General features: G+C 43.7%; 1 protein-coding gene across 3 annotated transcripts in view; it reads right to left on the bottom strand.

Annotated features, from left to right (window-relative positions):
* The window catches only part of AP3D1 (adaptor related protein complex 3 delta 1 subunit), a 74,166-nt gene extending 60,652 nt beyond the window's left edge, over positions 1-13,514 (bottom strand). For 2 of the 3 annotated variants that reach the window (XM_018563172.1, XM_018563171.1), the window contains exon 1: positions 13,298-13,514. In XM_018563172.1, coding sequence (XP_018418674.1) covers positions 13,298-13,393 — 96 coding nt within the window. In that variant the 5' untranslated portion in view covers positions 13,394-13,514. The remainder of the gene's footprint in view (positions 1-13,297) is intronic. The other variant, XM_018563173.1, reaches the window with a different exon arrangement.
* Between the last annotated feature and the right edge of the window lie 3,061 nt (positions 13,515-16,575).

Consider the following 16,575-nt stretch of genomic DNA (forward strand, 5'->3'; position numbering starts at 1 on the left):
GCGGGGGAGGGGGGGGTGTAATGGTCAAAATGTTTACTTTTTCAGTTCCACGAATGCAGGGCTATAGCAAAAAACCCCTATTGCAACAAACACCATTTCACTAATAAATTTTTTAGCAGTAGGACAACCAGCACAGAAACACAGCACAACTTGCGTGCAATGAAAGAGCAAGCAACAGGATCTGCAGTAGATGCGATTGGGTAACATTTGTTCTCTAGACAATGGTAAGTAGTCATAAAATATTCAAAGAAAATTCTTGTCCTTTTAACTGTCGCAAACAGAGAGGCACAGCAGAAGCTCAGTCAGTGGCTAACCAGTAAAACGCTTGACTTGACTTGTATATCAGATGATAAACATATTCAAGTGATCATTAATCCTGACTACTATTGCAATAATTAAATGCTTTAAAACACAGTTTTCAGGTGGTTTTCTAAGAGTTGAAGCAGTTGACTAAATGTGAATGTTTGTAACCAAGATGAAGCAGCTTTTTTTAAAGTTTGTAATGATTGGTTGAAGTCCCTCTTTGCCTCTACTCTTAAGGTGCCCATACACCTTACAATTATCTGCAGATTTCTGTGGTCAGATGGAAAAAGTGCAACAGATTGGCCCAGGTGGAGATTACTCCATCCACACAGTTAAGTGTAGATGGAGGAATCTGTTGCACCTTTTCCATCTGACCACAGAAAATCTGCAGATAATCTATAGGTGTATGGCGAGCTTTAGATCCTCAGGGATGCACAATTCCTATCACCTGACTACATTACCGGGGTGGGGGTTTAAAATGCACCTCTTTCCCCCCAGGTCTCAGTGCCAGATGGTGTGTGGGGTTCCCTGGGCAGGGTAAGAGATCTCCCGGCTTTAGACACCCAGAATCTACCCGGACTTCAATGTGCAGTTGACTGTGGCTACGGGGGGCTGGAGGGGCTATGGTTAGTCTCTTTATTGGGGATCACATGCACCACTCGGGGTATCATTCAATGCAGACATGTGACTGGCACAGGTTCGCTAGGAACTACTTTCACTCTGCAAAGATAAATGGCACGGTGAGCTGAGCATAGGAAATAACAGGGTGTATGAGAATGGGGGGATCCTCATGGCACCATGCCTCATTCATGAGACTTTTTATGGGATAGCCATAGAGCAGACAATGGCACATGGGCAAGCGCTGCATGGGGTGCCAATGGACAGGGACGGCACTAGCGCAAGGCTGCATAGGTGGATGCCTGTGGGCGTTCATATTTTTTAATTTGCATTGCGGTGCATTAACTTACATGCCTTGTGTTACAGCAGCCCAAACAAATGAGCAAAACAAGACATACAACATTTTACCTGATGCAGCACAACACGACACCTGTAATGTGCCTTAGGCCCCTTTCACACAGGTGGTCTGATAGGGTCCGCCTGTCAATTTTTTAGGTGGGCCTGATGGGATGCCCAATGCTAGACTATGGGCAGTTGTGTGTAAATGGACAGGCATGCGTTTACACCTGGATACCTCAGACTGCAGTCCAGGTCTGGAAAAACGGATTGTTTGGGCGAATTGGGGATAATCTGATGTAAACTGACACATCTGATTGCCCATAGACCGACATAGGGTTCGGTCATTTCAGTTTTTTCCTCCGTCTCAAGATGAAGGAAGAAAACTGGATGGACACGGATGTCAAAGCTAGCTCGGAATGATGGCTGCTTTACAACACACACCATGGGGAACAAAAGTAGCCACCCTCCAGAAGGAAGGACAATGTCAGTATGAATTCAGATGATTTGAGAATCTACATCTGAATGCTGGTGACGTACACTGTACGTCGTCAGTCACGAAGGGGTTAAGTTAAGGTACTTGAAAGCATTTTTAAGATTTAACCTCTGAGTTTAGGGTCACTTTAAATAGGGCCTAGATGATGCTGGTTGTCCTCCAACCAGGATAGGAGGTGGGCTCGGACTTGCTACAACTTCTAATGCACACTGTAAAAGGAGACTTTGCAATTGGGCACGACTGAAAGCAAAGCTGGAGTTAAGCTCCATTATAACTATGGGATAATTATAATACAAATATGGCATTCTAAACTTTGTATACAATTATTTGTTCTAAAATAAAAAAGGAAAAAGTTTTATTTTTAACAGCAATGCAGTTAAAATGGAAAGGTAGCCTATTAAAAAATATGCTAATATTAGGAAAGCCTTATGCTCGATGATTTATATGACGCAATCCATGTATTTGTATTATTCCTTTATTACAAAGAAAGCAGCATAACAGTGTAAGAAACATTCCACTACTGACTTATCAGTCACACCTTTATTTAGAAACATTTTCCCTATACAGAAAAGTAAAACTTACCCTTACTTTGTGTAGGGCAGTGTCTTTGGAAAGATAAACATCTGCTGCGCCCCCCCAACCCCCCTTTTGTTTTCCATTTTAGAAACAAACAATTAAACATGAAAAAAGGCAAAATGTAAATTGCAAAAAGAAAACAATAACCACCTTTATTAATAGAGAGGTACTCACCACAGACTACCTCAAACAACTCCCCTATTGCTAATTCTTCCAGTGATGTTTCCTGATTCTGCTGATGGATAAATGCAGCTTGAATAGAATCAGTTATAGGACTTTCTCCATAGAAATGATGAAAGACTTTCTTTCAGACAGTAGGAGTCCAAGCTTAACCTGCCCATGAGAAATTCCTCTTAAGGGCCTGTTCACACGACGTCCGTTTTGCTTGCTGACCGGATCTGTACGGTGCTGCCCTCAAGATGCACCCCAATGTATCCCTATGTGTTTTATGGGCTACAGTTCTCACGTGCGCAGTCCGTTCAGGTTACGACAGAAAAATACTGCATGTCACATTTTGTACGGTCAGGAAAGGCAAACGTGTCCAAAACGCATCAAAAACGCACTGCAGCTAACATACTAACAGCCCCACTCCAGCAACAAAAATTTTTTATTTTTTTTTTAACTGGAACGCATCAAAAACGCAACCAAAACGCACTGCATCAGTCTGCAGATCCGCACCTGATCAGGACCTGATCTCATGTGAACAGGCCCTCAGGGCCCATTCACACCAGATTCAGATTACCTCCAGACCAGACCAGATTGTTTCCGTACCCAAAAAGCATCCCAATGCTATTTCTGGCCTCTGTTCTCATCAGCGCAGTCCGTTCCAGACCAGACAATAAAAATACTGCTTGTCCTATTTTGTCTGGTCTGGAATGCACAGGAACGCATCAAAAAAGCATGGAACACACCTGTAAGACCATTTTAAGCTAAAAAAAATAAATTCCAATAGCGTATAAAACTCAATGTACAATGTTCCAGATCTGGTCTGGAAAATGGTGTGAAACCAGCCTTAAAGTAATATTCAAGTCAAATGCTTTTAGGCTATTTTAAATGCTGATTAAATCACTTCCAATGGAAGTTTTAAGTTTCCTGCAGAATCAGCTGGTCCCGCGAAGCATTGGCCCTGATATCCTGTTTTAGGGTTGCTCCTTTCCCTTGCAGAGTCATATGGGGCCCCTTTTGTGTGAGCTGTAAGCACAAAAACAGCAAGGCAATTCACTGCCCTGCTCCAAGGTACTGAATGGACAGTTGCTGGAGCTAGCTGTTTGGAAACATGATGATTGTAAGTACTTGGCAAGAAACAAAAAAAATACTTTGCTGGGCAATGTATATTTGGTTGATCTGGATTCATTATTGAAAAATGTTTGGGAGTTTATTACTACTTTAAGGTATAACAAGTCATTTAACCATAGGGGTTCAATTTTGCCCCTACATTTGGCTAAGCCCCTCAGTTATTCAGTAATAAGGCAATAAAACAGTTGATGGTTAAAGTGACATTAAAGTTAAAAAAAAAATTCCCTCCCCCAATGTTAGTCAGTACTTACCTTAAATGATGTATCTTAATCCAATCTTCCTCTTCTTTCCTGATGTTTTCATCTGTCCCTCCAGCGGTGCGGCGGCTCTCCGAGCCGACTACTAAAAAAAAAAAAATCTGCTGGCTCCTGGATTGGACAGACTGGCTCTTAAATTTCTCATTAAAATAATAATAAGGTCTGGGCGTTTTTTGTTTTTTTTACCTTAATACATTCTCTGCATTAAGGTAAACACCGCCCAGTACCTTTTTCTCTCCCCCGTCCCCCCCACACTTAGCCGGCAGCTCCTTTTCACTGCCGCCGATCCCGAAGCGTTCCTCCGTTCCTGTTCTTCCTGGCTGCGGGGGGAGAGTACTGATGGTAGAGGAGCCATAGGCTCCTTCGACCATCAAACAGTTGGGCGGAGAGGAGGAGTGTGGCCTGCCGCAGGGCTATGTGTCCATGGACGCACACTGCTACTGCGGGCATGAGCACGCACAGGTGCCTCCACAGCAGCTGCTTAGCTGATGGTGGCACCTTCAGGGGGGAAATGAGCTCTGCGGGGACCCACTAGAAATTAAACATTTTTAAGGAAGAAGAAAAAGTACATTTAGTCAAAGGTGGGCCTCCTAGGTGGAAACAATAGAAGAAAAAAAAAAAACTTTAATGTCACTTTAACTTGCCCACTCTTGATATAAGCCAGTCACCAAAATCTTATATAAGGTTTTCCCTATCGAAATCTTCAGCTTTTATTTGACTCGTCACTGCCAAAACCATTCATTCATTTTCTTACACACAGTAAAATTGACTTTTTAGGCCTGGAGAGTACTTTAAACCACCAAACCACTACAAAAAGACCCTGTAGAAAAAAAATGGTGGCAGTTGCAATTTTTTATGTCAGTTGATAAATGCAGAAGTGTTTATTCAAATCGAAAACAGTGTGAAACAGTGAAAAACAAAACCTTTTACAAGCCTTTACAGCTCAGCAATTTAGAGAGAACAGTGCTAGAAATATTACGCACTCTCTGGCATGCACAGCAATGCCGAATATGTGTGGCACAATCCTTGTTTTTATGCTGTATGCAGGGCCGGATTTGCTCTCCCTGCCCCCCCAAGGCCAGGTTCCGCAATGCACCCCCTCCCCGCCAACCGAACCCCCCCCCCCCTCAAATCAACGGAGAATGGCAGGGGCGGCAGGATTAGTTCTAATTTTTTTTGTTTCTTTATTTTTTCTTACTTTATCACTTTTTTACATTTTGATTGTGTATTTTAGATTTTTTTTAATTTTCTATCTTATTATTGTTTATTTTTTATAATTATTTTTGAATATTATTTTTCTTATGTTTTACTTTTTAATGACTTTTTTTAATTTTTTTAATTTAATTATTATTTCTTCTTATTTTTCTAATCTATTTTTTTCACTTAACTTTATTGTTATCACACAAGAGAAAACAATCCCCTGTGTGATAGCAATTGGAGGTGACAGGTTCTCTTTATTGACCCTGTCACCTCCAATACAGGAGTTCTAGCACAGCACTGTGCTAGAACTCCTGTCACAGCTGAGATGGGAAGAGCACAGCTCTCACTGTGTACATCGGCGGCAGGGACAGTAGACAGACTCGGCGGCTGGGGGGAGGACTGAGTCCCGAAAACAGAACCAGCAGAGAGAGGTATGTGTGGGGGGGGGGCGGTGGAGGCCGGACGGCAGCACACATTTTACAAGTGATTGCAGCGACATCGCCGCAATCACTTGTTAACGAGCGAGCGGATTCCCCACACTACATTTAGTCCTGCCTTCCCAAAGCAGGACTAAATGTAGAAGGCAACTTATCGGGTGACTCCTCGGCACCCTGCCACCCCGTGGCCTTGTGGGGAATCCGGGCCTGACTGTATGTGTGCTCACCCGATACATAGCTATGTGTCTGTACATGCACATGTGGCTGGGAGGCTTTTAAAAATCTTTGAGTGTTAATGTATTACTTTATAATTAGTTTTAACATTTGTTCTTTTTGTTAAGCAAAACTCCTATTCAGGAGATTTATCTTCCTGTCTGAAGCTACAAAAAGAAGTGAGTGGACATCCCTGGTGGTCAGCAGGGTCACCAGAACTAGTGACCCCATTAGAAGATTCTCATCTAGTCCTGTTCTGATGACAACCCAACATTTAGGATTTTCTTTTACTTTCAGTGATAATGTTCCTAAGGACAAACAGTGATAGTTAATCTCCCCAATGCAAACACAGGCCCCAAAAAAACAAAATCTGACAGGGGATCTTATCTCTTTCCACAGCATGCAAAACTAAAAAAATAAAAAATGTTTTACTTCAATTGCATTTTATTGCGATCAGAAGGGGAGCGATAACCCAGCTACGAAATAGCAAGTGCAGGGGACAGGCTCTCTTTATTCTCTGCTGTTTACATGCAGACACTGCTGCTGAGGTTATATAGAAAGGTGGTGAGCTGGGCCAGCCCAGACAGTAATTAGACACTCACAGAAGAGGAGAGAGTTTTGACATGGCAGGATGGAAAATTAACTGGGCTAGTTAATTGACTCTTCCTGGGGTGATCAAATTCCCCATCTAGTTCAAAGGCACACTGCAAGCGTATACAAAACAGTGAATGAAAAGAGAAAAATGCTAAGTAGGCTTTTACAAAACATGGTTTTTTTTTTTGCTTTTACCTGCAATTCTGTTTTAAGTTGGTGACAAAGTCTCTTTGTGCAAAAACTGTGCACAAAAACGTTTCCTCAACGTACAAGTTTGAGGCCATCCTTAGTGTAAAATATCACCTGAAGTCCAATAGTTTCTTTCTACAAATCAAAAGCCTCCCAGGACCAGACATTGATGGGCAAATAAAGCCCCATAGGTCAAGTATAACTGAAATCAAATATATTGCAGCTTAGCCATGCTTAGATTAGGTGGCAGCATCAGTTTGAATGATTCAAATGTTTATCGCCTAGGTGTGAACTTAGATAAACATGACCAAGGATTTCAAAAGGTTAGCTAAAAATCCCTGTATTGATTTCTATGGACAGGTGTGCACCATTGGGACACATAATATATGTCCTTTCCGAAAGAATGAATGAAGATTCTTCCGTGCAATACCACCTTGAAAAGTTTTCTTTTTTTCATAAACACACTTCTAATAACATGGAGCATCGTAAGTGTTTCTTGAACACTAGTAAGCAATTCGATTGTACTAAAACATGAAAAAACCCTCGTCAGGCACAACTTCACTAGCTAAGGGCAGTGCTGTTAGGCTCCATTCACACAGGAGCGGATGTCCGCGCGTATTGTGCTGTACGAATACGCGTGGAACCGCTCTAAACATTAAAAAAAACAAAGCACTTTAATGTGCATTGTTTAGAGTGACTTTTGCGGACGCCGCGTGGTACAAATCCACACGTCCCGCAAAATAGTACAAGCGTAAGGAATCGGCGCGTATGTTACAGTGTGTGAATGGAGCCTTAAAGTTCTGAAGCTAGGTGGATGCCAATATGGAAATCAGCTCACCCGCCCCCCTAATTAGACAGCCAGGATTTGTTGTCTGCATGTGATCTGTGCTGCCTCTGTACCTGCTCCCACCATAGCATTATCTGGCTAATCAAAAAGCTTTACAGTACCACAATACATTTCATTGTTAAAACATCATGTTTATTAGATACTGTTAAAAACAATTCAATTGTTGACAATTAACGTTTGTACTGCATTACCAAGGACCCTCATCTGGGTAACACATTAAAGTGTCAATAAACGCATGAGTTAAATCTTAAAAATGCATTTAAGTACCTTACATCCCTGTTCACACCTAGGCAGCAGTGTTTTTGTGCATATAGTGCACGTTTTATTTAAGTGTACCATCTAGCGTTTTTATGCACGTTTGACAGGCAAATACAAAGCTGCGGCATGTTTGAGCAGATTGAAATGTATTGTGGTGAATGAGCAAATGTGCAAACACGTGCACAGGGATGTGCAAAATGCTTGTGTCACGCATTTTCATGCACTTCCATTGAAGTTTTTACAGCCAAAAGCGCAGTAATCGGCCCCCCAAAAGCTCATGTACCTTTTCCAGCATTCAGCATTTTGCGTGTGAGCTCAGGTGTGAACAGGGGCCATAAAAATGAATAGGATGTCTTGTATTGAGAGTTTTGTTGTGCTTAGCTTTGAGCGTCAAACCGCCTAGGTTTGAACAGGGACTAACTAGTAACAAAAATGTATTTTATTTGTGTTTCATTCAGCTGTAGATCCTCAAATCATCTGTTAGGTTCACACCATGGCGGATTTGTCCGTGCTGAACCGCCAACATGAACGATCCCATACATCCCTATAGGGACCGTTCATGCGATTCGAACCGCCTGCCGCCCGAAATCCACACTGAGGTATTTTTTTCATGCTGATAAGCATTGATTCCATATCGATTTCAATGGAAACACGCTGATCAGTGCGTTTTTGGGCGTTAATTGTTTTCAGCTCTGAAACGCAATCAAAACCGCGCTTGGGGGCCTAAATTCATGCTGACACTGTCCTTCCTTCTGGAGGGTGGCTACTTTTGTTCCCCCATGGTCCCTGTGTGTGCTGTAAAGTAACCACAGCTCCAAGCTGGCTCCTGAGATGAATTACAATCCCAATACAAGTTAGTAAACTAAACCTGAGATTGTACTCCATCATGGGAACGAGCTAGCAGCAGTGACTACTTAACATGCACAGGGACCAAAATTAGCCACCGTCCAGAAGGATGGACAGTGTCAGCACCAATTAGGAGATGATTTGAGGATCTACAGCTGAGTGATACACAAATAAGATACATTTTTGTTAATAATTAAAAAAGGTACTTGAATGGATTTTTAAGATTTATTTCCTGAGTTCAGTGTCACTTTAAAGAGATTTTCTCTAGAACCCCACCAGGCACCACAATCTTTAACCAGTTTGACAGCCATCTGCATTAGTCTGTAAAAGGTTTCTTCAGGGCACGGCGGATGTCAGCAAAGGTTTGCATATTAACAGAGCAAAACTAGTTGTATGTGCTTTTGCTGTGGTGAAGTGCGGACCTTCCGCTAACATGCAGTACACGCTGCAGTAACATCCATTCATCACAGAGACGAGCAGTGGTCTGAACACCAACACTGACAGCTGTCAAAATCAGCGGAATAGTGTCGGTGTGAAAATCTAAAGTATGGGTAAGTAACCTTTGTTTGGCTGTTCCTATGCTCAGCTCGATGTGTCTAAGTGCTAGGTAAAAATGGTTACATTACACATTAACCTGCACAAAAACTCTGCATAAACATGAAGGTTCTGTATTCCTCGTAGTGCCCATTTTTTAAGGCCTTTGACCAGTCCACATAAGTCTCTAAAAAAAAAACCATCAGATTAAAATAACCTATAATGTGCTTCTGACTCACAGATTATAACACAGCATGTACAGCCAATGATCTGAATTAGATTACTGAAGGATCTCATTGTTTGGTGACATCTTAGGCATTAGGAAATGAGGAAGTGAAAAACATGACTTGTCAGATGGGCAGAGATATATGCTGGGAGGGTTATAACATGGAAGCATTCATACATTTCACATATAACCAACCAGAAATGCAAGTTCCAGCAATGCTGCAGAGAGGCACGGAGTGAAGGCTTTTTACTTTGCTAGCCAAAATCATCCTCAAACACTAAGACCCCATTCACACTGAGCGCTTTGTCACGCAATTTCAGCCCCAAAATCGAGCATATTTCCGCTCAATGTAGCTTGTTCAATGCATTTCAATGGAGCTGTTCACATCTCACAGCTCAATGTCGCCTTTAGCTGGTCGCTCAAGCTTGTAGCTCGAACATGACCTACTTTTCAGCGGATGTTGCGCGATTTGGCCCCAATAGACTCAATAGTGTCACTCAATGTCGCGCATTACCGGTGATATTGCACAACCTTGCCAGAAGTGTCACTTTTGCACAGCAATATCGAAGGAAGGCATGATGTAACATCAAGACCGCTTTTGATTGGTTACAGCCCAATGTAGCAGCCACGAAGTCCCTCCCAAAAGTCGTGCAACGTAGCGCGACAAAATGTGCACTGTCGCTCAATGTGGCTGAATGTAGCTCAATGCCGCTCAGCTCGGAATTGCGCGATTTCTCATGTCGCTCAGTGTGAATGGGGTCCAAGGCTAGGTTTACACCTAACCACTGAACTGCATGGCAGTAATGCATGTGCGTTAGTTAATGTGTGGCGAGCTGGGCAGATCATTTAAAAAGAATGGACTGGCAACACAACAGCTTAGAAATTGGACCTTCCCCTTTTTGGCAGAGCACTGCGCGTTATACTGCGGGGCAGCACACCTTTGTTGGCAAGGTGTGTTGGGGTGCCATTCAGAATGAATGGCATTGCATCGCAAGTAGTATGTGATGCACCCAATGCAATAATGTGAACATAGCTTGAGTATCTGTTCACACTTCTGTGTCTGCTGTTTCATGTGTTCTAGCCCCTGATCACACATCTGCGATGTGTTATCACAGGGGTGGTGTAGAGTCCGTTGTGAAAGCCAAATCCCAATGAAGTGCTTGCAAATTTATTTTAAAATCACATTGCACCACAAGGCATGGAAATAAGTTACAATGCGATGTGGTGTGATGCAATGCACATGCCATTGCTAGGTGTGTTGAGATGCCATTAAGAAATAATGGCAGTGCAGCACATCTAACATCGCAACATACATTCTAACGGATGGTGTGCGGCATTGCACATGCTCCCACATTACAAGGGGGTGAATGAGGGCTTTTTTCATCGCAGGTTTTTTATGTGTTATGCATTTTTCCTTTGGCCAATGAGGGCGAAACAAAGTTTAGGTTACTAGAAGATGGGGGCTAAAACGCACAAAAATGCACATTACCTGTGTTTTTCATGCTCCCTTTGAAGTCTATTGGGATTAATATACACTACATGGCGCCTACGCCATTTTTCAAGGTAGCATATGTCCCCTCGAACTCCAGACCGGAATCCCAATCTAACCATGGGTGTTGAAATGACCTGCGGCATGTGCTGCGTGTACAAAGCATCAGGAAATTAGTCACCAGCACAAGGTAGGTCCAGTTTATCGTCCCGTCTTTATTCCATTTGACGTTAAGATATTTTGGATGTGTGATACCGTGCCTATTAGAGTTATTCACAAAAGGGTGAAGAGTTTGGAGAAAGCAGGAGAAGTGAACAATCTAGGACAACATAGCAGAACTGGGAAGTGAGCTGAATTGTTTCACTATCAGTTATGTTGTCCTAGAGCAGGGGTGCCCATTAGGTAGATGGTGATCTACCAGTAGCTCTCAAAGCTGATGCTGGTAGATCACGAAGGGTGTGAATGTTGGCCCCTTTATTTCATTTTGGTATATTTATTTAGCTGTGCACACATGATTACCTATTAGCCTGACTCTGCTGAGCCAAACTCCCTGACACCTTTCTGGTGGATTCTGGAGGTTGAAGTGCTATGTATTACATCAAAGAATATTAGTTTACACAGCCTGTTGCACTACACTGTTTGCAAAATACAGCAAGGTGAGCCAGGAGAGAGAGCGCATGGAGAGACAGCAAGGAGGATGAGCAAGGAGGATGAGCAAGGAGAGCGGAGACAGCCAGGAGAGAAAACGAGGAATGACAGCCAGGAGAGAGAGCCAGGAGAGAGAGCCAGGAGAGACAGCCAGGAGAGAGAGCCAGGAGAGAGAGGAGAGACAGCCAGGAGCGACAGCCAGGAGAGAGAGGAGCGACAGCCAGGAGAGAGAGGAGCGACAGCCAGGAGAGAGAGGAGCGACAGCCAGGAGAGAGAGGAGAGACAGCAAAAGAGAGCGAGGGAGGTTTTTTTTCGTTGGTAGACCTCATGTAGCTCGTCATTTGAAAAGTAGATCTTAACACAAAAAATTGTGGGCACCCCTGTCCTAGATTGTTCACTTCTCCTGCCTTCTCCAAACTCTTCACCCTTTTGTGAATAACCCTGCAAGTGTTTGCATATGTGAAATACAGACATCCCAACTCTCCAGGGGGGGGCGTAGAGGGCACCTCCCTGAAATGAGAAGGACACCTCCCTGAAATGGCTTCTTTCAGGTTGGGATCCCTGGAAATATCGTCTATCTTAATGTCAAATAGAATAAAGACGGGACGATAAACTTGGACCTTTGGTGTGCTGGTGACCTATTTCCTGATACTTTGCACCATTTTCCAAGTCACGCTGCATAGGTGTTTATGCACAGCACTACGCAGAGGAGCCTTGGCGCAGCTTTCACATATTCTGCAGAAGACGTGTATCTAAAACCTCTGTTTTTAACCTTTGTGTGAGACAGGTTTTTTTGCATGCTGGCTGGTGAGTATGCTGGGAAACTTTTTGCTGTTGTACTGTATAAAGCCCTTCCATGTGCCTTGCTTGAAAGCCGGTTATGCGTTGATGAGTACGTTTGCCATTCATTTTGCAAAGACGTTTACAGACCCCATAGAAAATAATGTACTTCATCTTGTGCATTGTCACGTGATGGCCGAGAGCATTTCATATCACACAAGTGTCAACGGGGACTTAAGCTGGCCATACACTGCTTGAAGTTTGAGGCAATTCCTGCTGACTCAGCCCATATTTGAGCATGACGGCACCACTGCGTTCGACAAAGTAACAATTTCTGAATGGACTTTTGTCAAAGGAGCAGGGTTAAAAATGACTGGCTGAACAGTGAGTGCAGCCAATCAGCTGCTGTCACTGTTGGCGTATTTTGACAGCTCCAGGCCCTGGCTGTCAGAATCCGGCAGGGGAGTTCCCCCTATCTACACTGTTTAGCATGCATGGGGGAATATGCTGAGTGTATGGCAAGCTTTGATCGTGTGGCTCTTTTCACAGACTGAATGGGTAGTGTTCCATGCATGAGCGAGACACTAAATGACAGTGCACATGAATTGCAGGGTAGAGGAAGGCAGGATTCCAGATAAATTACAGCAGGGCTTTGTACATATCAACCAATCACAATGGCTTCATATAGAAAATCTTAATAACATCTGCAGATTACAAATCCTCCCCCCAGGCCTGATTTTAGTGTTCCATATAGTGCTTGCTTCCATGTAACTGAGCCAATCCGCCTGGATGCAAACAGGCCACTTGGATGATTGCTACTGTCTCCATCCCTGCATAGAATTACAGGTGATGCCACATCATCCATTCATTAGACAGGGAAGAGGCAGGGCAGCCTCCACAGCTGTGACAACTTTCATTTCTACGAGCAGGAGGTGAACAGTTCAGCCTGTTTATTTAGGGGGGACACATGAACCCCAATTTTGCCACCTGCTGTCATTTTCCATAAGCAAATGATAACGTGCCCCTCCCTCTCACCGAGATCTGACACCCTCTTCCCCTGCGGCGACCCATCCCATCTACCTGCTCTATCCGACCCCCCCTTTACTTTCCAAGCGCCGGCATTTATCCGCCTCCCTCATTTACCGGTTCCTCACCTCATCCTCTTTGTGGTTCCGGATCCCTCTAACCAGGTCTTGCAGATTCTTATCGAACATGCGATCAATGCTGCCTTTCACCATACGGAGCGCCATGGCTGCAAACCGGGTAGGGCCCCGCTGGACTCGCCTGTCACCGGACACGGACACACAAAATGGCTGCCACTCAGCTGACTACTTTCCCCGCCCACCGAGCCACGTGACTGACAGCACAAGAGGCGGGCTGGGAGGGGGGCTGAACGGTCTTCCGTATCGCCCCCACCTTAGGCACGGTGTGAGGGGTTAAGATGGTTTCAGGAAGGGAAGTTACCTCAGGAGCTGAGAGTTGTCAGACCGCTGTATATGGTGGACGAGAGGAATATGGGCGAACGTATTGTGTAGAAGGAGAATAGAACAGACCTGGCATGAGGGAAATACGTGGCTTGCAGTTAGCGACGTTCTTAGGAAGATACTGGTATCATGGAAGTGATGAGCGAAATTGGATATGCTGAATATTCGCCAATTGAAAAATAAAATCTACAAAACCCTTAAAGTGACACTAAACTCAGAGTTAAATCTTAAAAATGCATTACCCTAAGGTTCACACCTGAGTGTTTTTGTGGGCGGATCTAATCGTGTGAAAACGTGCAAAAAACATTTCAATGTAAGTTAAGGGTGACTGTTCACATCTTAGCGTTGCGTCATCCATAGGGAAATACCTGTTGTGCAAAAAGATGCAGGAGCTATTTTCAGGCGGATGTTGCGCGGTTTTGGTCCTAATAGTAATTTCTCTATGCAGGGTGAAACGCGCGTTTTTAAATGCAAAAACACGTGAAACTGAAAACGCCTAGGTGTTAACTTAGCCTAACTATTAACACAAATATATCTTATTTGTGTATCATTCAGCTGTAGATCCTAAAATCATCTCTGAATTGGTGCTGACAATGTCCTTCCTTCTCGAGGGTGGCTACTTTTGTAAAACAAATCCCTTGCTTCTTCTATTATTGTATTCTGACAGCTCTCCGCCCAGCCACTGCAACTGCCATGCAAATAGGTGCAGCTGCCATGGACTTACACTGTGGGTGGATGAATAGATGCTGATAGGACTAAGGTACTAGTTGCTTATTAGGTCAGCTTTACTGCTGATTTGTAGTGGGTGGAATCCATAGCCAACAGCTGGGTGGCTCTTGGCTATAGAATCTGCAAACTGCCTGCTGACAATCGGTAGCACAGCGGACTTGATGGGGAGCTAGTATCTCAGCATTGCCATCGGGCTCTGCACACTTGTAGCCTCACTGGTTGTTAAGTACCCTGTTGGCTAAGGATATCATTATTCAAGCACACGGCCTGAAAATGGGGGAGCAACAAGCCCCAATGCCCACGCCATAAAACATACAGGGCCTCATGCCCTGCAGAAGAGATCAAAAATAGTGTGGGGTCCTTCTCAAATTCTATACTTTCATCCAATCCATTCCTATCCTAAATAGGGGTCTGGTATGAATTTTTGAGGGAGACCCCACACCATTTTGTTTCCATGGGATCCTTATACAGGCATGCAGCCTGGCTGACATTTTTTATTTTTAGAACTAGCTAGATTTATAGGGAGAAGTAGCATTCCAATCTGCTATTATTTGAATCATAACAGTTAGCAAATACTTTTTTTTAAATGTATTTTATGTATTTTCTGCAGCAGCAAAACAGAAAATTGTTTTATATATACCGCAGAGCTTCTTTATTCCCTCTGGAGGAGGTAAACCTTCCTTCAACCAGGCTGACTGTAATGCTTTGACAACCCATGAGAATACTATTCTCAAGGATGCTTGGCAGCCCTCTGGGTCCTTTGGCAGAATTAAGAGATTCTCCACTCACCAGAACTGTTGTGTCCTGCTTAGGTAAGTTTGCAACAGATTAAGTCCAACTTCCTCCAACACAGTTCTTCTGATCCTACCACTGAAGGTGGGATAACTGGAAGAGAAGACTCCGAGAGCACCTTAGGCAAGAACTCTGGGGAAGTTTTCAAAACTACTCTATCAAGAAGAAAGAATAGGGCAACACACAAGAAATCACTCAAGTCTGAAGCCCTATACTATAGCAGGAAAAAAAGCTGCTTCACTCTTTAGACTGAGGTGCCATAGGAAGCACTTAGAATACAGGGAAAAAAGAAGATCGATCAACCTTATTAAGACAAGCTTCAAATCCCATTTAGGAAAAACATCATGATCGGAGCACGAATCTGGATAGCTGCCTTCAGGAAACAAACTATGAGAGATTCCCTTGCCCACTGGTGTCCAGCAAGTACAGACAGCTGAGATTTGCACCTTGATAGTGTTATAACTCAAAACCTGTCTGACGAACACTAAGCACCTCTGATATAGAAGGAGACTGGTAGTCAAAATAATACAATACCGCAAAGGATTTCAGTTTTCTCCCAATGTGATGGTTCGCGACCACCCGGGAGCAGAGGTTTAGTTCTTGGAGCCTGCTCCTTTCAAGGTCCATGCAGTTAATAGGTGACCCACATTTGGATGGAAATTACCTCCCTGCAGCAGCAGGTTGCGAGTAGATAGGAGACTTATTCATTTGAAAATTGCCAGTTTGCAATACGATTAGATCAGCCTACAGATTAAACATTCATTTGCAGAGAGTGTGTACACTTCAAAAGGGCTTCAATTCAACCTTAGTTATTGCCATTACCAAGGTTGCAATAACATTCATTACCAGAACACTGATAACCAGATACCTGCTATTGAGACCTATCATATCTCCCATCACAACATGTTTATCCAGGTCTGGATTATAAACCTCTTAATGGCCATCATATAAGCACTTAGCGGAGTCTGGCAAGCCAGAACACTAAAATCTCATTAACTGACAGGCATTAAATCTTACATGGAGCCTAAAGCTGGCCATACATTATGCAAATTACAGGGGGCGTTCCAGAAACTGGCTGAAATTTACATGGTGGGAGCCACTGTCAGCACCTTTCCAGCAGGCATTCTTTGATCAGCTTATTAAAGGAGAACTATGGGGTTAAGGCTTTTCCCCATAGTTCTCCTTAGGGTAATGGGAGGACAAAAACTAGCGTCCTCCCATCACCCTAGGCTCAGTATACCGCGAGCTGTATACTGAAGGCCGTGACACACTGCACGCGGAGCGGGGGCGCGCTGCCTTTGCGAGCAGTGTGTCATGTAATTTTCTGCTCGGCAGCTCAGCTTGCTAGAGCTCGCGGAGCTGGGCGTGCCGAGATGAACAATTTCAACTTCAGCCAATCGGCTCGGGCGTATAAACCAGCGTGTCAC

This window comes from Nanorana parkeri, unplaced genomic scaffold (genome assembly GCF_000935625.1).
Source record: "Nanorana parkeri isolate BGI_ZX_2015 unplaced genomic scaffold, ASM93562v1 scaffold637, whole genome shotgun sequence".
In the NCBI taxonomy this organism is placed as follows: domain Eukaryota; kingdom Metazoa; phylum Chordata; class Amphibia; order Anura; family Dicroglossidae; genus Nanorana; species Nanorana parkeri.